This window comes from Hyperolius riggenbachi, chromosome 7 (assembly GCF_040937935.1).
Source record: "Hyperolius riggenbachi isolate aHypRig1 chromosome 7, aHypRig1.pri, whole genome shotgun sequence".
In the NCBI taxonomy this organism is placed as follows: Eukaryota; Metazoa; Chordata; class Amphibia; order Anura; family Hyperoliidae; genus Hyperolius; species Hyperolius riggenbachi.
Window position 1 is genome coordinate 25,251,125 of NC_090652.1, and position 22,909 is coordinate 25,274,033.

General features: G+C 44.9%; 1 protein-coding gene across 1 annotated transcript; it reads left to right on the forward strand.

Annotated features, from left to right (window-relative positions):
- The first annotated feature begins 1,898 nt into the window (after positions 1–1,898).
- On the forward strand, positions 1,899–12,531 carry LOC137525949 (indolethylamine N-methyltransferase-like). The gene is made up of 3 exons (XM_068247158.1): positions 1,899–2,010; positions 2,932–3,139; positions 12,108–12,531. The coding sequence occupies exons 1-3, from the start codon at positions 1,899–1,901 to the stop codon at positions 12,529–12,531; spliced, it is 744 nt and encodes a 247-aa protein (XP_068103259.1).
- The last annotated feature ends 10,378 nt before the right edge of the window (positions 12,532–22,909 follow it).

Sequence of the window (22,909 nt, forward strand, 5' to 3'; positions counted from 1 at the left end):
CCTGACACAGGCGGCCTGTTATCAAATCTCGGCTCTACCTGCTCAGTAAGCCAGCACCTATTCAGTAGGAGACCTTGGGCAAGACTCCCTAATGCTGCTACTGCCCATAGAGTGTGTCCTAGTGGCTGCAGCTCTGGTGCTTTGAGTCCACTCGGAGAAAAGCACAATATAAATCTTCTGTGTCTACTAAGAGACACCTGTAGCTACCTATGATGGGCAAGGGAACAAAGGAAGAAGTAACACCTGCGACAGCCAGCACACTTGCGGTGCAGTTTGGGTTTCTAGTTTTATGGAGGGTGAAGTCTAGGGTTCAAGGACATCTGTACCTATAGGCTCCTGTGATGTAAGTGTGAGCTGATGCCTGAATTTCAATTACAGTCAGAGATAGGTAGTGATGCAGACCTGTTGGAATTGACCCAGAGTCATTACATGATACACTTTCTTTCTTGTAGAAGGACATTAAAGAGACTCCGTAACAAAAATTGCATCCTGTTTTTTATCATCCTACAAGTTCCAAAAGCTATTCTAATGTGTTCTGGCTTACTGCAGCACGTTCTACTATCACCATCTCTGTAATAAATCAACTTATCTCTCTCTTGTCAGACTTGTCAGGCCTGTGTCTGGAAGGCTGCCAAGTTCTTCAGTGTTGTGGTTCTGCTATGAACTCCCCCATCCAGCCCCCTCTCTGCACACTGCCTGTGTGATATTTAGATTAGTGCAGCTTCTCTCTGTTCTATTACCTTTTACAAGCTGGAAAAATCCTCCTCTGAGCTGGCTGGGCTTTCACATACTGAGGAATTACATACAGGCAGAGCTGTCTGCACTCTGCAGGAAGAAATAGCCTGACACTTCAGTGGAAGATAGCTGCAGGGGGAAAGAAACACACAAATGATCTCTTGAGATTCAAAACGATGGCTGTATACAGCCTGCTTGTGTATGGATGTATTTTCTATGTGTGGACATACTGTACATCAACCTACTTCCTGTTTTGGTGGCCATTTTGTTTGTTTATAAACAAACTTTTTAAAACTGTTTTTAAAGAGGAACTCCAGTGAAAATAATGTAGTAAAAAAAGTGCTTCATTTTTTACCATAATTATGTATAAATGATTTAGTCAGTGTTTGCTCATTGTAAAATCTTTCCTCTCCCAGATTAACATTCTGACATTTATTACATGGTGACATTGTTACTGTGGGCAGGTTATTTAGCTGTTTCTAGCTGCTCTGTCTGTTACAGACAGCTAATAACAGCTATTTCCTGTCTCTGAACATTGTTACATTGTGGCAGTTTGCCAGCAGTACCGCGGTATTCAGAGCCTCTTGTGGGAGGGGTTTCAGCACAAAATCAGTCACACAGCGCCCCCTGATGGTCTGTTTGTGAAAATCATTGTCTTTCTCATGTAAAATGGGGTATCAGCTACTGATTGGGAAAAAGTTCAATTCTTGGTTGGAGTTTCTCTTTAACCACTTTTAATGCGGCGAGGAGCGGCGAAATTGTGACAGAGGGTAATAGGAGATGTCCCCTAACGCACTGGTATGTTTACTTTTGTGCGATTTTAACAATACAGATTCTCTTTAAGTACTGAGAAATGGACTGCAAGGGGTTTAGAAGTAACAGGGTGTGACTTATGCTAATGCCCTTATTCACAATGAGAGCTGCATTCCTTTCCAACAATGCATCACATACAGTGAAGCATACTGAAATGAAGTATGCTTCACTGCCACTCTTAACCTTCCTGGCGGTAACCCCGGGACTCCCAATGATGTCAGGACGTCGATGACGTCGGTGACGTCATCCCGCCCGTCGCCATGGCGAGGGGGAAGCCCTCCAGGAAATCCCGTTCCTTGAACGGGATTTCCTGATCACAGATCGCCGGAAGCGATCGAAGCGGGAGGGCGATGCCGCTGCACAGTGGCTATCATGTAGCGAGCCCTGGAATTGGGGATGTGGCCTGTGTTGATGGGCGGAGATTAGGGTGCTACAATATCTGTGCCAACAAGCTCCTTAAGGGTACCAGTAAATCCGGCCCTGGGCTAACTTAAAAAACTAAGAGTAAGTTGCTTTTTTATTTACAGGGTTTTTTTCTATGTTTTGTTTTGTTTTTTTTTGTTTTTTTAAGAAAGCTTACTCTTATTCTTTTAAGTTAGCCAATAAACGGTATCATCCTGATTAAAAACATCTTGATTTTGTAAGGAGTACAACTTGGCCAGAGATTGAAGTTGAAATGGGAATAGCTTAACCTCCCTGGCAGTACGCAGTTTCCGATGCTGCATCCGCGGGAGGATTTTTTTAAAATAAAAGTTGTTTTAAATGCCTAAGCTAGCACTTCGCTAGCTAAATATGCCCCCCAAGCCCTCCGGCACCCCTCTGATCCCCCCGATTTCCGCCGGCAATATTTATCCGTCCGCAAGAGCAGCAGCTTCAGTATCTAGCTTTGGTCATCGCTATGGCGACGATCGGGACATGACGCTCATGACGTCATCTACGTCATGACGTCATGCACAGTCCCGATTCTCCCCATAGCGAAGCCTGGAGCTGATTGGGAGGCTGCGCCATAGCGGGATCCCTGGGGGGTATGTATTGTGGCGGTGATCGGGGGGGGGGGGAGGACCGGAGGCACTTGGGAGGCATATTTAGCTAGCGAAGTGCTAGCTCAACCATCTGCAACAAATTTTATTTAAAAATATACTCTGGGGGCCATGCGATCCTCTCCGGCGGTGAGCCCGAACGTAGGTCGGGCTTACCGCCAGGGAGATTAAGTTAGAGGGTATGCTTGTTGAAAAAGTCATTCTCCTATATCCCACTGTGAACAGGGACTATCTTTTATTTTTGTTCTTTTTGGTTTCAGCACAGGACGGACATGCATTAATGTTGCTACAACAACTTCATAGATATGACGATGATAACAGGACCTTTTAACTATCCCCGCAGGTTTTGTGAAGGGAGATGTTCTGATTGATCTCAGCATGGGTTCCTTCATCCACCATCTCTATTCAGCTTGTGATATCTTCAAGGACATCATTATACTGAAGCTCAATGAGAAATGCAATATGGAGACAAGCAAATGGAAGGACTCTCGTACTGGAGCTTTTAATTGGAATCATGCATTAGCTCATGTCGCCAAGTTAGAAGGAAAGAGGTGAGATGTCTTGTAAATGCAGAAAGAAATGAAGCATTTCATGTCCATTTCCCCATGTAAACTGAGTTAGGTGGGAGAAGACAAAGTGGAGAGTTGAAGAACAATTGTGAAAATAACATAATGAATATATATATATATATATATATATATATATATATATATATATATATATATATATATATACATACATACAGTGGGTTGCAAAAGTATTCGGCCCCCTTGAAGTTTTCCACATTTTGTCACATTACTGCTACAAACATGAATCAATGTTATTGGAATTCCACGTGACAGACCAATACAAAGTGGTGTACACCTTCCAGCAGGACAACGACCCTAAACATAAAGCCAAGGCAACAATGGAATGGTTTAAAAGAAAACATATCTATGTGTTATAATGGCCCAGTCAAAGTCCAGATCTAAATCCAATCGAGAATCTGTGGCTAGAGTTGGGCCGAACCTCCGATTTTAGGTTCGCGAACCTGGTTCGCGAACTTCCGCGGAAGGTTCGGTTCGCGTTAAAGTTCGCGAACCGCAATAGACTTCAATGGGGATGCGAACTTTGAAAAAAAAAATAATTATGCTGGCCACAAAAGTGATGGAAAATATGTTTCAAGGGGTCTAACACCTGGAGGGGGGCATGGCGGAGTGGGATACATGCCAAAAGTCCCGGGGAAAAATCTGGATTTGACGCAAAGCAGCGTTTTAAGGGCAGAAATCACATTGAATGCTAAATGACAGGCCTAAAGTGCTTTCAAACATCTTGCATGTGTATACATCAATCAGGTAGTGTAATTAAGGTACTGCTTCACACTGACACACCAAACTCACCGTGTAACTCACCGCAAACAGCTGTTTGTGTAGTGACGGCCGTGCTGGACTGGTGCGCACCATGGCGAGAGTGCAGGTTTTGGTGGCTTTACAGCCCATATGGTCGCCTGGCTGATGTAGCTGAATGACAGAACAGTGACTGTCCAGCTGATCAAATTTGGTCTGACCACAATGAGGCAACGATCTTATTATCGTGGGTGTGCCCCCCGAGACACTCATCTAGGCGCCGGTCATTGCTTCATTGTGATACGCAAGCCCCTTCACCACGGCAAGGTAATGATCACGAAGGGGAATGGGCGCATGTACATGCCTTTTCTTTTGTTGTTGCAGCTGCCCGCAGTGCAGCCAGAAAAATTAGGCAGTCATGTTCACGCACCAGAAAAATTATTACAGCGGCCGCTGCTAGCAGCGGCCTAAAAAATTCAGCAATCCGCCTGGAGTCCCGGACCCTGTTGGTGGTGGCGGAGAAGGTAGTCAAGCGGCCTGCAGGCAGACATGCTGTGTGGAGGGACTGGGAGCGACTTAGTCTTCTTGGGGCAGGCCAGGCAGCCAGTCACACGGCGTGCAGGCAGAGATGCTGTGTGTGCGGGGACTGACTTAGTCTTGGGGTGGGCAGCAGCCCTCCGGGATCCATGCCTCATTCATTTTGATAAAGGTGAGGTACTTAACACTTTTGTGACTTAGGCGACTTCTCTTCTCTGTGACAATGCCTCCAGCTGCGCTGAAGGTCCTTTCTGACAGGACGCTTGCGGCAGGGCAGGAGAGAAGTTGGATGGCAAATTGGGACAGCTCTGGCCACAGGTCAAGCCTGCGCACCCAGTAGTTCAAGGGTTCCTCATCGCTGTTCACAGCAGTGTCTACATCCACACTTAAGGCCAGGTAGTCGGCTACCTGCCGTTCCAGGCGTTGGTGGAGGGTGGATCCAGAAGGGCTACGGCGAGGCGTTGGACTAAAGAACGTCCGCATGTCCGACATCACCATGAGATCGCTGGAGCGTCCTGTCTTTGACTGCGTGGACACGGGAGGAGGATTAGTGGCAGTGGTACCTTGCTGGCGTTGTGCCGTCACATCACCCTTAAAGGCATTGTAAAGCATAGTTGACAGCTGGTTCTGCATGTGCTGCATCCTTTCCACCTTCCGGTGAGTTGGTAACAGGTCCGCCACTTTGTGCCTGTACCGAGGGTCTAGTAGTGTGGCCACCCAGTACTGCTCATTCCCCTTGAGGTTTTTTATACGGGGGTCCCTCAACAGGCAGGACAGCATAAAAGACGACATCTGCACAAAGTCGGATCCAGTACCCTCCATCTCCTCTTGCTCTTCCTCAGTGACGTCAGGTAAGTCAACCTCCTCCCCCCAGCCGCGAACAATACCACGGGAAGGTTGAGCAGCACAAGCCCCTTGCGATGCCTGCTGAGGTTGTTCTCCTGCCGCTGTCCCCTCCTCCTCCTCCTCCTCCTCCTCCTCCAAAGAAACACCTTGCTCATCATCCTCTGAGTCTGACTCGTCTTCTGCACACGACTTCTCTTCTTCCTCCTCCTCCCCCCTCTGTGCTGCCGCAGGTGTTGAGGAAACAGCTGGGTCTGATGAAAATTGGTCCCATGCCTGTTCCTGCCGTAACGGTTCCTGGTCACGCTCATTCACAGCTTCATCCGCCACTCTACGCACAGCACGCTCCAAGAAGTAAGCGTAGGGAATTAAGTCACTGATGGTGCACTCACTGCGGCTCACCAGGTTGGTCACCTCCTCAAACGGCCGCATGAGCCTGCATGCATTTTCCATCAGTGTCCAGTTGTCGGGCCAGAACATCCCCATCTTCCCAGACTGTTTCATTCTACTGTAGTTGTAGAGGTAGTGGGTCACGGCTTTCTTCTGTTCTAGCAGGCGGGAGAACATGAGCAGGGTCGAGTTCCAGCGAGTCGGGCTATCGCAAATGAGGCGTCTCACCGGCATGTTGTTTTTGCGCTGAATTTCCGCAAAGCGTGCCATGGCTGTGTAAGACCGCCTCAAATGCCCACAGAACTTCCTGGCCTGCTTCAGGACATTCGCTAAGCCAGGGTACTTTGCCACAAATCTTTGAACCACTAGATTCATGACATGTGCCATGCAGGGTATGTGTGTCAGCTTCCCCATATGCAAAGCGGCAAGCAGATTACTGCCGTTGTCGCACACCACGTTGCCTATCTCCAGGTGGTGCGGGGTCAGCCACTCAACCACCTGTTTCTTAAGAGCAGCCAGGAGAGCTGCTCCAGTGTGACTCTCCGCCTTGAGACAAGACATGTCTAAGATGGCGTGACACCGTCTTACCTGGCATGCAGCATAGGCCCTGCGGAGCTGGGGCTGTGTAGCTGGAGAGGAGAACTGCCACTCAGCCAAGGAGGAGGAGGACAGCGAAGAGCATGTAGCAGGAGGAGAGGAGGTGGCAGGAGGCCTGCCTGCAAGCCGTGGAGGTGTCACAATTTGGTCCGCTGCGCCCTGCTTGCCATCGTTCACCACCAGGTTCACCCAATGGGCTGTGTAGGTAATGTAGCGGCCCTGCCCGTGCTTGGCAGACCAGGCATCCGTGGTCAGGTGTACCCTTGACCCAACGCTCTTCGCAAGAGATGACACCACTTGCCTCTCAACTTCACGGTGCAGTTGGGGTATGGCCTTTCTCGAAAAATAAGTGCGGCCTGGCATCTTCCACTGCGGTGTTCCGATGGCCACAAATTTACGGAAGGCCTCAGAGTCCACCAGCCGGTATGGTAACAGCTGCCGAGCTAACAGTTCCGCCACGCCAGCTGTCAGACGCCGGGCAAGGGGGTGACTGGCCGAAATTGGCTTCTTCCGCTCAAACATTTCCTTCACGGACACCTGACTGCTGCTGTGGGCAGAGGAGCAGGAACCGCTCAAGGGCAGATGCGGAGTGGAGGAGGGTGCCTGTGAAGGTGGAAGGGAGAAAGCGGCAGAAGCAGATAATGCACCTGATGGAGGAGGAAGAGGAGAAGGAGGGTGGCTTTGCTTTTGTGTGCTGCTGCTGCTTTTGCTCAGGTGGCCATCCCATTGCTGTTTGTGCCTTTTCTCCAGGTGCCTTCGTAAGGCACTTGTCCCTACGTGAGTGTTGGCCTTTCCACGGCTCAATTTTTGTTGGCAGAGCGAACAGATGGCTTTGGTCTGATCTGAGGCACACACATTAAAAAATTTCCACACCGCTGAGCCACCCTGGGATGTGGGCACTATGGGGACCTCAGCAGCTGATGCTGAAGGGCAAGTTGGCTGGCTGTACATAGGTGGTGATACATGGTGCCGGACTCTGCCACCAGCTGTTTCTGACGAAGAGCTGCCCCAGCTTCTTTCAGCAACTTCTCTCCTCCTACTACTCTCTGACTCCCCCTCTGAACTGTCCCCCTCTTCATCTCCTCTATTGGGAACATACAGAGGATCCCTATTACCATCATCATCGTAGTCATCCTGCCCAGCTTCGCTTGCTTCAGACAAATCCAAACTTGCACCATCAGTAGGTCCTTCATCCTCCTGACACGTTACATCCATAGTGTTGCCGCGTAACTCAGACATATGAGCTGGTGAAAATTCATCTGGCTGTAACAACAATGGCTGTGCATCAGTGATTTCACCACTAAATAATTCTTGCGAAGTGTCAAATGCAGCGGAAGTGGTGCTAGTAGTAGCGCTGGTGGCTGAGCAAGATGAGGTGTTCTGTGTCGCTAAATACTCAACCACGTCCTGACAATCTTTGGAGGTGATGGGACGTGCCTTCTTCCGAGCACTGTACTGTGGGCCAGGTCCACACGAAATTACATTTACACGACCTCGCGCAGACCTGCCGGGTGGCCTTCCTCTGGCTCTGGCACTACCTCTTCCTCTACCTGTTTTGTCCATATCGGGTATGCACGGAATGGTATATCACACTGCGTGCACTCACGTAGGTAGGTGGGTTCACTTAACTGCACAGGTATGCGCACTGATGCGGTGGGTTCACTGAACAGAACAGGTATACAGTGGCGGGTTCACAGAACAGGTATGCAGTGGCAGGTCCACTGAACAGAACAGGTATGCAGTGCCGGGTTCACTGAACAGGTATACAGTGGCGGGTCCACTGAACAGAACAGGTATGCAGTGGCGGGTTCACTAAACAGAACAGGTATACAGTGGCGGGTTCACTAAACAGAACAGGTATACAGTGGCGGGTTCACAGAACAGGTATGCAGTGGCAGGTTCACTGAACACAACAGGTATGCAGTGGCGGGTTCACTGAACAGGTATACAGTGGCGGGTCCACTGAACAGAACAGGTATGCAGTGGCGGGTTCACTAAACAGAACAGGTATACAGTGGCGGGTTCACAGAACAGGTATGCAGTGGCAGGTTCACTGAACACAACAGGTATGCAGTGGCGGGTTCACTGAACAGGAATACAGTGGCGGGTCCACTGAACAGAACAGGTATGCAGTGGCGGGTTCACTAAACAGAACAGGTATACAGTGGCGGGTTCACTAAACAGAACAGGTATACAGTGGCGGGTTCACAGAACAGGTATGCAGTGGCAGGTTCACTGAACACAACAGGTATGCAGTGGCGGGTTCACTGAACAGGTATACAGTGGCGGGTCCACTGAACAGAACAGGTATGCAGTGGCGGGTTCACTAAACAGAACAGGTATACAGTGGCGGGTTCACTAAACAGAACAGGTATACAGTGGCGGGTTCACAGAACAGGTATGCAGTGGCAGGTTCACTGAACACAACAGGTATGCAGTGGCGGGTTCACTGAACAGGTATACAGTGGCGGGACCACTGAACAGAACAGGTATGCAGTGGCGGGTTCACTGAACAGGTATACAGTGGCGGGTCCACTGAACAGAACAGGTATGCAGTGGCGGGTTCACTGAACAGGTATACAGTGGTGGGTTCACAGAACAGGTATGCAGTGGTGGGTTCACAGCACAGGTATGCAGTGGTGGGTTCAATGAACAGGTATACAGTGGCGGGTCCACTGAACAGAACAGGTATGCAGTGGCAGGTTCACTGAACAGGTATGCAGTGGTGGGTTCACAGCACAGGTATGCAGTGGTGGGTTCACAGAACAGGTATGCAGTGGTGGGTTCACAGCACAGGTATGCAGTGGTGGGTTCAATGAACAGGTATACAGTGGCGGGTCCACTGAACAGAACAGGTATGCAGTGGCAGGTTCACTGAACAGGTATGCAGTGGTGGGTTCACAGCACAGGTATGCAGTGGTGGGTTCACAGAACAGGTATGCAGTGGTGGGTTCAATGAACAGGTATACAGTGGCGGGTCCACTGAACAGAACAGGTATGCAGTGGCAGGTTCACTGAACAGGTATGCAGTGGTGGGTTAACAGCACAGGTATGCAGTGGTGGGTTCACTGAACAGGTATGCAGTGGTGGGTTCACAGCACAGGTATGCAGTGGTGGGTTCACAGCACAGGTATGCAGTGGTGGGTTCACAGCACAGGTATGCAGTGGTGGGTTCACAGCACAGGTATGCAGTGGTGGGTTCACAGAACAGGTATGCAGCCAGACAGGAACAAGTTAAGCCTAACTAATCTTTCCCTGAGAGACAGTCTGCAGCAGCTCGCCCTACTCTCACTAACGCAGGCAGCACACGAGTGACCGTAATGGCCGCCGCTGCCTGCCTTATATAAGGGGGGGTGGGGCTCCAGGGGCTAGTGTAGCCTAATTGGCTACACTGGGCCTGCTGACTGTGATCCCTCCATGTGCTTGACCCTCCATGTGCATTATGGGGCGAACCGAACTTCCGCAAAGGTTCGCCTGCGGGACGCGAATGCGAACCACTGAAGTTCGCATGGAACCGTTCGCAGGCGAACCGTTCGGCCCAACTCTATCTGTGGCAAGATCTGAAAACTGCTGTTCACAAACGCTGTCCATCTAATCTGACTGAGCTGGAGCTGTTTTGCAAAGAAGAATGGGCAAGGATTTCAGTCTTTAGATGTGCAAAGCTGTTAGAGACATACCCTAAAAGACTGGCAGCTGTAATTGCAGCAAAAGGTGGTTCTACAAAGTATTGACTCAGGGAGCTGAATAATTACGCACACCCCACTTTGCAGTTATTGATTTGTAAAAAATGTTTGGAATGATGTATGATTTTCATTCCACTTCTCACGTGTACACCGCTTTGTATTGGTCTTTCATGTGGAATTCCAATAAAATTGATGCATGTTTGTGGCAGTAATGTGACAAAATGTGGAAAACTTCAAGGGGGCCGAATACTTTTGCCCACTGTATGTATATATATTTTTATCTTTATTTTTTTGTACATTATTCACTTATACAGTGCTGCTCATAATTCTTCATTCTTCATCTCCCTGGCAAATTTTTACTTACTTTTATTCAACCAGCAAGTAATTGTTGGCGGGAAATGACAAATAGGTAAAAAAGGAAGAGGAAAGCAAAGTAGCACAACATTTCATGGAAACCCATAATAGTGACCCCAGGGGACTCAAATTTAGGGGAATCTATCAACTAAAAATAAGCCCCAGGAGGGGGGATTTTGATAGGATACTCCTTCAGAAGGAGTGTATGTGGATATATAAATGTAAAACATTAACCCCTAGGGGACTCAATGTGGATTGTAATTTAGGAGTATTTCTGTAAATATGTGCTCCCAGGTCAAATTGAAAAACAAAGGAAAATTGTTGGGTATGTGTGTGTGTGGGGGGGTTACAGCTTTTTTCCAGTGGGGTCCCTTCTCTCTCTGCAAAATAGGTGTGATGTGTATTAAGGGGGAAAGATTAAGTGAAATGACAGTAGTACATTCTAAGTGGATAAATATTACAAAAGCAATAAAATTCCATAAAATTCATAAGTTGAAAACCAATAATAAAAATTAAAGGTGCAATACCAACAAAGGATGGAGTAGGTGGACACCTAACGAATGACAATGATATGAAAGTGAATGGAAATAAAATTGCTAGTGTACAAGGAACCACAAGAGGGAGTACTGAGGAACACAAAGTTTTGGTCTTGAGAAAGTCAGAAGGAACTGTTGGAACGCGTTGACCTATTTTAGCCCAGCCAAGCCACCGTAGCAGCGAAGAGGCGGAGGATACAAACTGTAAGCTGCCTGTCATCTTGGTTACAACGGCGTTTGCTGATCCACATACACGCAGGGGGAAACAGAGCCACCCGCGAGCCTCTGGAGGAGCGGGGACGCCCGCACAAAAAGTAAATTTAAGCCGGAGGTAAAGGGCAATGGACTGTCACAAAGGACAAGTACCCGAGCGTGGGGAGTGCAACGCCGTGTAGTAGCATACAGCTGCGGGGAAACATCATTCGTGGTGAGCCGGTTGTGGATACAGTTCACACATGGCTAAAGGACAATCCCTTTGGTGCCGCACGAGACATCCAAGGTCACAGGAAGCGTGAGTAAGGTTTCAGGATGTAGTTTCTACATCCTAATTAGTCCCCCTGTGTGTTCTAGGATATATAATCTACGTTCTACATTAAATCCTTCTCTATGAAACCTCTGCACTTTTTCTTTTTTTTGAGGGGGGGGGGGGATAATTTACAAACAAAAAAATACATAAATAGTTATCTTAGGGACTAACCTTTTTTAATATATATGCCAAAAGGGTATATTACTATTACTTTATAAATTATGGGCTTATAATCAGGGATGGACGCAAAACTGAAAAAATGCACCTTTATTGCCAAATGAAATATTGGCACCATACATTGTACTAGGGAAACATTTTAAATGTTGCAATAACCGGGACACATTGGTAAATAAAATGTGAGGGTTTAAATCACAGTAGCATGTATTATTTTAAAACTGTAGTGGCCGAAAACTAAGAAATAATGAATGTTTTCAATTGTTTTCTTCTTTTTCCAAATAAAACACTTTTACAATAAAAAAAAATTTAGCAAAAAGTACCCCCAAAGAAAGCCTAATTGGTGGTGCAAAAAAACTAGGAAAATAAATGGAAGGAGTGCGGACAGGTGAAAATTGCTCTGGTTTTTTTTAGGGGAAAAAACCCTGCAAGGTGAAGTGGTTGAGTGAGGTGCAGGCCACATGTGGTACAGTGCCAATTTTAGTTCAGAACTTACTGCTTACAGTTTTGCAAGATCATTTTAAAGCCTCTGTTATATATATATTTTTCCTCAGTGCCCAAATTCAGGACAAGGATGAGCAGCTAAAGGCAGTCATCAGTCACGTGATATCATGTGACTTTGAAAATGAGAATATAACTCATCCTGTTGTGCTTCCACTTGCCGACTGCATCACCAGTGTATTTCTAATGGAGGGTATCTGCAAAGATGAAGATGATTATATGAAGCACCTGGAAAAGATCTCAAAGCTGTTGAAACCTGGAGGCCACCTGATACTAATAGGGGTTTTAAATACCTCTTATTATATAGTTGGAGGAGGGAAGTTTTATGGCTTTCAATTTGATGACCGCTTTGTGAAAAATGCCCTCAGCAAGTTGGGCTTTGTTGTTGATTATTGTGCGGTGCAGAGGAGGAGAAATAAGAGCAAACTTATTGATTACAAAGCTGTTATGTTTGTCACAGCTTGTAAGGCCAAGTAGGTGAAGATGACTTGGGATAAATTTGAGGCCTACTCTCCCTGATGGAACACAATCTATGCCTGAATCTGGCTCGGGCCGATAACATTTTGAAAACCAATTGCAGATCACAGGCTTACGCGTTTCACAGTTTGCTGCAGACAGGGCCGGTTTAAGCAACAATGGGGCCCCAGGGAAAAATAAACCTGGGCCCCCCCCCCCCCCCCAACATATACTACGGAACAAAAATCAGCATTAGGGGACCTTTTCTGCAGCTGGTATAGTCAGGGTGTGAAGTCTCAATCGGTCGGAGCTCCACATTCTGGCTATCCCAGCCTGCATGGGGGACAAGGGGTTAAAAAGTTTCAGGACGGGGGACCTCACATAATTTTTTTTCTCCACACTCTAAACATAAAAAAAAAAATTGGGAAAATAGGAAAAAATGCCAGGGATCTTCATACAGCCATATTGCGGCTGTATAGCGATCCCTGGCCAAAGCGATGCGGCTGCGTATAGACCCCCTGGAAACCCCGTCAGGAAATTTATTGCGCTTTTGTTTGATGCATGTAAAATTACACTACCGTTAGGTTAGCTACTAAAAGTGACATTTACCACATTTAAAAGTATACTTTTTTCCTTCGAAACTATAAGGTCTTTTTGAAAAATTGTTTTTTCCTCTTATTCCTAATGATCTCCTTAACATATCCTGCAGATTTGCTATTAACCATTAAAGTCGGCAGGTTTTTAAATGTGTATTTTTTTTTCCTTTGAAACTTTAAAATCGATTTTCTCAAAAACTATAAGGCCGATTTGAAATTTGAAATTTTTTTCCTCTTGTAGCCACTGGGGGCCCCTACAAGCTCTGGGGCCCTGGGGCAGCTGCCTCGATTGCCTCTATGGTAGCGCCGGCCCTGGCTGCAGAGCCATACAACTCAGCACACAAATGATTATTGCCTCCTTTTGTTGCCACCAACAAAAGCTTTCTGTTGGTAGCATCTAATTGGTTCTGCATTTTTTTTTTATAATCTTATTATTTACTGTTTAATAAATGTTCCTTTTTTTCCCTTTTAGTTGACTCCTTCTATCTCCTCCTGCCCCCCTGCCCCTGAGATCCAATCAGTGCTTATCAGTCTATGAGAGGGGGTGACACTGCAGGCCAATCGAGGGGACAGCCTGCTAGCCACGATCGCTAGCAGGCTGATGTTGGCGCTTGCTCCGTCACTCTGTGGGGATGTGTGCACATCCTCACGCGTGATGTCCGCTAATCTCCTCCCCCAGGACTCATGTGCTGCATAAAGGACTATTTTTTGGCAAACTTCATCTTTTGTCTGTTAATAAATGTGTTTCTCTCTTGGAATTTTCACTATCTCTCATAAGATTTGCATGATATTTTGTGTGTGCATTCAGTTTTTTTGCAATATTAATCCTTGACAAAGAGGAGGTCCTATTGATTATGGGGCTCCTCTTTCTGTCTTATCACCATTCCAATGAAATAATGTATGATTTACAATGAGTACTTGCTTGTGTAATCCTCTGCCACAGGCTTGTGTCTCTCTGCTTTCAATATACATTCATATGTGATTCATTTCATTTTTGTGGATTGTAAATTTCAATAAAGTTTTTTTATTATTATCATTAACAAAGCGTTATGAAACACAGTATTTCTTCTTTGCTCTAAAATATTATAGCATACTGTATAATGTACTACCACATTTCTTTGAACCACTTAACGATCGCCTAACGGCGATAGGCGGCGGCAGGTCGTAATTGGTTTCCCATGGAAATGGCCGCTCGTTCGAGTGGCCTTTCCATGTCAGTTCACGGAGGGTGTCTCCGTGAACTGCCTGCGAGCCTCCGATTACGGCTCGCAGGCGTAATGTAAACACGCGGGGAAGAAATCCCCGCTGTTTACATCATACGGCGCTGCTGCGCAGCAGCGCCGTAAAGCAGATCGGCGATCCCCGGCCTCTGATTGGCCAGGGATCGCCGGCATCTGATAGGCCGAAGCCTATCAGAGGCGGCGTAGGATGCATCGCCATCCTGTGCCGCCCAGGGGACGGAGCAGAGGGAGGGAAAGAGAGGGAGGCTCGATATCGCTGCGGAGGGGGGCTTTGAGAATCCCCCCCCCCCCGCTAACCACAATTAGCCGGCGGCGATCAGACCCCCCCGGCAAGACATCCCCCTAGTGGGGAGAAAAGGGGGAAGTCTGGTCGCCCTGGCTGCCACACGATCTGTGCTGTTAGCTGGAGAGCCCACGCAGCACAGATCTGAAGAAACAAGCCCGGTCCTTAAGTGGTTGTACAGAACAGCATTCAAATAGTTAAACACAGGTATTAAGCCACATACACATGCTCAAAAAGTCTTTTACTACAAACAACTTTACAAACAACTACGATTAAAAAAGTTGGAAAGAAATGTCTTGGCGTGCAAACAACTATTATACACACAAAACGACTTGACAGACAACTTGACGAACATCTACAAATTTACATATTTTTACTCAACTGGTGATTGACTAATATGTTCTAGTTAGTAATGGAAGTTATTGATTGAAAAGTCATAGCAGACTTCTGTACACATTGCAATGTTGGATACAACTTCTCTCAGTTGTCCGTCAAGTCAATCCAACAGTTGGATTAACTTGAGTTGCGTCTTATCAGTTGTTGGTTGCCTCTTATCAGTGACAACGCTTAGAAAAAAAGTTGTCCAACTTTTTTTGATAATTGTTTGATAATTGTGCATTTAAAAATTTTGGACAACTTTAGAGTTGAGCGTTTGTATGAGGCTTTACTTTTTCAATAGAAAGCTCCCTGCAGTGAGATTCGAATCTGAAGAGGTGGTAACATTATCTTGTGATTTCTTAATTGTAGCAGGAGAAGAAGGTAAACATTCCTTGGCAGTTGTGGAACATAACTCCTTCATGTCTAGATCAGCAGACAGTAGCTCAGAAATAATCCCTGGATACATTACAATACTGTATATAAATACTGTAGCAATGAATGAAATGCAATGGCAGCTTTCAGAGCAAAAAAAAAAACCTGTACATTGGGAACTTGTAATTTCTAAATGAATAATAATACTTTTGCACAAGAGCAAATATGATAACGGTATGGGTTATAAAAAGTAGGAAAACATATTTTTGTTGAATACTAGCTGATGAATCGGCGTTGCCCGGGTATGTATTTGGCTGGTGCTGACTCTGCCCACTTTTTCTAACCCTAACACACAATTACTTAATGACCAAGTTTGTAAGCATTGGGGTCTTTGGCATCAATAATTTATATATTCCCATAGAAATTAAACAAATCAGATACTATGTGGGGCTATGCCCCTCTCCAGCATTTGAACCCCAGTTACCCAATGACCAACTGCAGCAGGTTTGAGGCATCTGCTAACAACAGTGTAAAAATGGCAGCAATTTAAATATTCCCCTTGAAAATCAACAGATTAATTTTGATTAGCTAATATAGGCTCCACCCACTTCCCTGAATATTAATCTCAGTCACCCAGTGACCATCTGTGCAAAGTTTGAGAACCTGCCATAAACAGTGTAAGAAGGGCTGCAGTTTATATTTTCCTAGTGAAATTAGTTTTTGGCTCCATCCACTTTTTGTAACCTGGACACACAGTCACTTAATGACCAAGTTTGTGAGCTTTGGAGTCCTTGGCATCAATAATTTCTATTTTCCCAGTGAAATGAAACAAATCTGATTGGCTGTTTGTGGCTCTGCCCCCCTTTCTGAATTTGAACCCAATGACCCAGTCACCCAATGACCAACTTTACCAGGTTTGAAGCTTGTGTCATTAACAGTGCAAAAATGACAGCAATCTTGAAAATCAACAGGTTAATTTTGATCTGCATTTTTAGGCTCCACCAACTTTTTCTGTATATTAATCCCAGCCACCCAGTAACCAGCTGTGCAAAGTTTGAGAATCCTGCCATTAACAGTGAAGAAGGGCTGCAGTTCATTTTCCCAGGAAAATCTGTTTTTCACTCCACCCAGTTTGCGTAACCTTGACGCACAGTCACTCATTGACTAAGTTTGTGAGCTTTTGGGTTCCTGGCATCAAAATTGTGTGAATGGAAGCAGTTTATCCAGCAATTAAATCTGATTGGCTGTTTGTGGCTCCTCTCCTTTACTGAATTTGAACCCTGGTCACATAATGAGAGACTGTAGCAGGTTTGAGGCCTCTGCCATTAACAGTGTAAGAATGGCAGCAGTTTCAATATCCCCTTTGAAAATCAATAGGTGAATTTTGATTGGCTGTTGAAGGCTCCACCCATATTTCTGAATATCAATCCCATTCACCCAGTGACCAACTGTACCAGGTTTGAGGCATCTGCTATTAACAGTGTAAGAATGGCAGCAATTTAAACAGGTGAAATATTGATTGGCTGTTGTAGGCTCCACCCCTTTAGTGAATTTGAACCCCAGTCACTTAACGACTGACTGTACAGTCACTCAATTACCAAGTTTGATTGGCTGCTGTAGGCTCCACCTACTTTCCTGAATATTATTCCCTGTCATCCACTGACCAACTGTGTGAAGTTTGAAAACCCTGCCGATAACATAATGGCTAAAATCAATCTAACATATCTGATTGGCTGTTTGTGGCTCCAGCCCCTTTAGTGAATTTGGACCCAAGACACCCAATGTCTGACTATATCAGGTTTGAGGCCTCTGCCATTAACAGTGTAAGAATGCTAGCAATGTAAATATTCAGCTTGAAAATCAATAGGTGAATTTTGATTGGCTGTTGTAGGCTCCACCCACATTTCTAAATATTAATTTCAGTCACCCAGTGACCAACTGTGTCAAGTTTGGGAACCCTGCCATGTAAAAAATGTAGTTGTTGGCACTGCCCACTTTTTCTAACCTTGACAAACAGTCACTCAATTCAGGGTGGTCGTAGTCAGCCAACTTCGCTACGCTGGAACTACGCGTAGTTTTACGCAATTACGCTTTGCCAAGGTACGGCTTCGAAATCAAATATTCGCTTCGCATGCATTTCGTAGACTACGCGTTAAAATATGCAATTAAGCGTAGTGCAAAGCGTAGTGTATGCGTAAGCTTATTGGCTGTTTTGTGCTCTGCCCACTTTTACTGGATTAGTAACCTCGGTCACCAAGTGACCAACTGTGCCAACTGTGGGGCTTGATTACTGTGAGAATGCCTTTTAAATTTTTTCCATTGACATGAATGGGTGAAATCTGATTTGCGAGACCCCCAGAACATATCATCCCAGGTAGTAAGGGATCTGTATACCAAGTTTCGTTCAAATCGGTCAAGGCATTTTCAGGTGATCGCGGCACAGACATACACACATACACACATACTGTACATACATACATACAATTTTATATACCATATATTCCAGCGTATAAGACAACCCCCCAATTTTTCCAGTTAAAATATAGAGTTTGCCAATGAAAAAAGAGAGAGACATCCCCATATACAGCACCAGACTAATGGAATGAAATTGTATAACAAACTTTATTATGTACCAAAAGACCATCAACAGTACTAAAAACAATTAAAAAGGTCATATACAAATGACCAACCGGGTTCTCTCAATCCCATTCAATAGTAGGAAATAACATATATTTTTTATATTATTAAAATAACATCAACTGGAAACTGGCACAGTATTAGCCTCAATGTGTATAAACTATATAGTACTGGATAATATGACCCACAAGGATGGGTGAAAATGACACTATATGTAAAGGTTAACAATATGCTGAATTAAGATGTGTATGTGCATTGAAGCCCATAATAAGGTGCAAAGTGTGAAGCAATGATATGAATTGCGTAAAGTAGGGAGGGAGTGGGGAGGTAGAGTAACTACCTGTAACATAAGGGAATAATTGCACAATGCCCAAAGTGGAAAATATGGGTGACTTACGTGAAGGTGAGAGAGGCCAGGAACAGCGGACCAGCGCCAGATGAGGGAGAGAAGAGAAGACCCGTCAGGCAGCCTTAGTGCACCACGCGGGCTCAACCCGCTTCAGAGGAGGCTGAAGCAGCCTCCTCTGAAGCGGGTTGAGCCCGCGTGGTGCACTAAGGCTGAAGCAGCCTCCTCTGAAGCGGGTTGAGCCCGCGTGGTGCACTAAGGCTGCCTGACGGGTCTTCTCTTCTCTCCCTCATCTGGCGCTGGTCCGCTGTTCCTGGCCTCTCTCACCTTCACGTAAGTCACCCATATTTTCCACTTTGGGCATTGTGCAATTATTCCCTTATGTTACAGGTAGTTACTCTACCTCCCCACTCCCTCCCTACTTTACGCAATTCATATCATTGCTTCACACTTTGCACCTTATTATGGGCTTCAATGCACATACACATCTTAATTCAGCATATTGTTAACCTTTACATATAGTGTCATTTTCACCCATCCTTGTGGGTCATATTATCCAGTACTATATAGTTTATACACATTGAGGCTAATACTGTGCCAGTTTCCAGTTGATGTTATTTTAATAATATAAAAAATATATGTTATTTTCTACTATTGAATGGGATTGAGAGAACCCGGTTGGTCATTTGTATATGACCTTTTTAATTGTTTTTAGTACTGTTGATGGTCTTTTGGTACATAATAAAGTTTGTTATACAATTTCATTCCATTAGTCTGGTGCTGTATATGGGGATGTCTCTCTCTTTTTTCATTGGCAAATCCTCTGGTCCCCCTAGCACATTCTAATATAACAACCTTATTCAATATCACTTGTGTTTTGGCATGGTGCTGGTCCCAACCTTTTTGAGTAAAATATAGAGTTTGGGATATACTCGCCGTATAAGACTACCCCTCTTCCAATGCATAACAAATAAAACATTTTAAAAATCATATACTGGTGCTATGTATGAACAGATACTGGTGCTGTACTGTATGTGGTACCCAGTATGTAACAGTATACAGGCGATTGACTAGTTGGATTGGTCAGCTCTCTCCCTACCTAAGGGCCTGTTTCCACTACACGCAGATTGGATGCAGAAAACCTGGCTCCAATGAATGCCTACGGGAAATTCAGCATCAGAAAAATTGCGTTTAGTGGAAACAGGCTCATAGGCATTCATTGGAGTCAGTTTTTCTGCATACAGAATGCATCCATTCTGCATCCTATCTGCGAAACAGGTCCTTAGTGGATTGGTCAGCTGAGCTCTCCCTGTCTCCCTGTTTATCAGAGCGGTATGGAAGAATAGATTGCGCTGTACACATAAAACACGCCTCTTTCACCCATCTGGCCCGCCCTTGTATCCCATTTACCTCCTTCTCTGCATCTCAGATCTCACACACATGCTCGCCTTCACTACAGGCCTCAGCAGCGAGAACTGAGAGTCGGTAACAGGATAGGGCGTATCACTCGGCATCAATGACACCCGGCGATGACCCCTGACTTTTCAGAAGATTTTCAAGGGTTAAAAAGTAGTCTTATACATCAGAATATACAGTATATAGATTATGTCAGAGTTCATTACTGCAGTAAACACCTATTCATTACTGCAGTAAACACCTACTTGTGGCTCTGCTTTCCTGCTACGAGCATACATAGCAGGAAAGCAGAGCCAGGAGGGGGCAGGCTTGGGCTTGAAAAGACATTACAAAAGACTGACTCAGCTATAATCATTCCAGGGCAAAACTAGACTGAATGCTCAGTCAGGGAGTCTTATCAGAGCTGATAACAGGCAGACTGAGCAGTGAAAGATGAAACAAAGAGCAGAGTAGGTGTTTACGGTCATGTTCCCATTGATATATATGGTAAAATACATGAGGGTGCTTCATCTCTGGTTCTCTTTAACTATAAAATACATTTTCTTTTTTTTTTAAGTTCCACAAAGTGTTATATTCAGGCCTCAGGCTTTGGAGATTTATCTTGACTCTTTACCTGACACCCACGCCTTGAGTGTTTTGTCTAGGTTAAGATGACTGGCAGCCTCTTCATCCCTAAACAAGGCATATGTTTAAAGTGCTGCAAGCTAATTTGGGCTCCCTTCCTGAGAGTGTGGCCCACCCAACCCCACTTCCTTTCCACAACTGAATTTCTATTGGTAGGTGGTTGGTGATTTTCCACAATTCTTCATTTTTTATTTTCTTCAGCCATTTAATATTTATAAGTCTCCATAGGCACCAGTATACAAAAGTCTGGATTTTTGTGGTAAAGGATTGTTTGACTATCCAAGTTTAACTTGTGTACATAAGGAGTGCTTTAACATTAGTATTAAAGAGACTCCGTAACAAAAATTGCATCCTGTTTTTTATCATCCTACAAGTTCCAAAAGCTATTCTAATGTGTTCTGGCTTACTGCAACACTTTCTGCTATCACTGTCTCTGTAATAAATCAATGTATCTTTATCCTGTCAGACTTGTCGGCCTGTGTCTGGAAGTCTGCCAAGTTCTTCAGTGTTGTGGTTCTGCTATGAACTCCCCCTTCCAGGCCCCTCTATGCACACTGCCTGTGTGTTATTTAGATTAGGGCAGCTTCTCTCTTCTCTCTTCTCTTTTACAAGCTGGATAAATCATCCTCTGAGCTGGCTGGGCTTTCACATACTGAGGAATTACAGACAAGGGCAAAGCTGTTTGCAGGAAGAAAAGAGCAGCCTGAAACTTCAGTGCTTGAGAACTGCAGGGGGAAAGAAACACACAAATGATCTCTTGAGATTAAAAAGGAAGGCTGTATACAGCCTGCTTATGTATGGATGTATTTTCTATGTGTGGACATACTGTACATCAACCTACTTCCTGTTTTGGTGGCCATTTTGTTTGTTTATAAACAAACTTTTAAAAAGCGGAGCGGCGAAATTGTGACAGAGGGTAATAGGAGATGTCCCCTAACCCACTGGTATGTTTACTTTTGTGCGATTTTAACAATACAGATTCTCTATAACTAGTTACTGCACAGCATGCAGTATATCTACGCCCTGCAGGACTTCATCTGAAGTCTCAGGAACGTAGATATTTGTCTGCCGCTGTGCGCGGTTTCCTTGCTGGCCACTGCATGCGCTCTTGCGCACATTCTCATCACCACCCGTTAGTGGGGAGATCAATGAATGGGAATGCTGTTTCCATTCATTGAATGTGATTGCAGTTCCCATTCATTGATCTACGTCCCCGTGTCAATGATCGCCTACATCAATGAGATGCCTGCAGTCATTGTAACAAACTAAATACCACATATACGTGTTACTTCCTGTTTGCGTACTAACAGCATGTGCAGGAAGAATAAGTGCGAGGACATCTTGTGGCCAAATAGTAAAATTAAACCTACATACATTTTTTTTCCCATTAAACACATACACATACAATTAAAATTAACATATTTAAAAAAAAAAATGACAATTAAAGAAAATACATAAATGGTTACCCTAAGACTGAACTTTTTTAATATGTATGTCATGAAGGTATATTATTTTTATTTTTGCAAATAAGGGCTTGTAAGTAGAGATTACCTGAATAGTTCGCCATCGGACATTTTCTGGCGAACATGGGCTGTTCGCCATTCCCACTTAACGCAATTTTTTTAATAAAAAAATTTGTGTTCGCATTTTTTTTACATCAGTCACTGGCCGCCGTCTTTAGTGGTTAATAGCAAATCTCCCATACGTGCTAGAAACACCAAATTTGCACGGTAAATTAAGGATGGACAGTGGGAACAAGTGGAAAAATATATGTATATTTTGTGTGGTTTTTTTAAAGATCATCTTTCATGAATAAAAAAAATATAGATCATATCAGCAATCAGAGACCACCAAAAGAAAGCTAAATTAGTGGGAAGAAAAGGAGATAAAATTAATTTGGGTGAAACATTTTTTTAAAGGTACAGGAAAGTATTTCTGGTTAATTAAAGTTAATTAAGAATATTAAAGGACTTCGATGTAGTTATGTTTTCATTTCACTTAACCCTGTGCGGAAATGGGTAAGGCGTAATATGTACCCATATATACATTTCTCCTGGGAGGGGGGCTGGCATCTGGGGGTCCCCTTCTAATAGGAGACTCCCAGATGCCACCATGAACCCCCCCGGCGTCATCGACCCCCACTTCCTCCTGGGGTACCGGAGGTGGAGAAGAGGCCCTTGTCCATGGGGGGAGGGGAAGGATTGGCCACCCCTCTCCCCAGAGCTCCTCCATAACATGGTCCATATAGGCTGGTAGAAGTCAGGGTGCGAATCTCCATGCGGCCAGGGCTCCTCATTCTGGCTATCCCAGCCTGTATGGGGGCAAAGGGTTAAAGAGGCTCAGGAGGCGGGACCCCACATCATTTTTTTAATATTTTCCACGCTGTAAACATATAGAAAAAAAATACATTGATATACATGTGAATACATTATCTGTTATTTTAGCACAGTAACCTTGCTACTTTTTCCTTCTAACTTTAAAATTGATTTTTTCAAAATCTACAAGG

Bases quoted from the DNA above. Each gene is read 5' to 3' on its own strand.
- LOC137525949 (XM_068247158.1), top strand. From the start codon at position 1,899: ATGCCGCTGCACAGTGGCTATCATGTAGCGAGCCCTGGAATTGGGGAT. The intron at 2,011-2,931 runs GTACCAGTAAAT...CTATCCCCGCAG, and splicing joins TGCCAACAAGCTCCTTAAGG to GTTTTGTGAAGGGAGATGTT. The intron at 3,140-12,107 runs GTGAGATGTCTT...ATTTTTCCTCAG, and splicing joins GCCAAGTTAGAAGGAAAGAG to TGCCCAAATTCAGGACAAGG.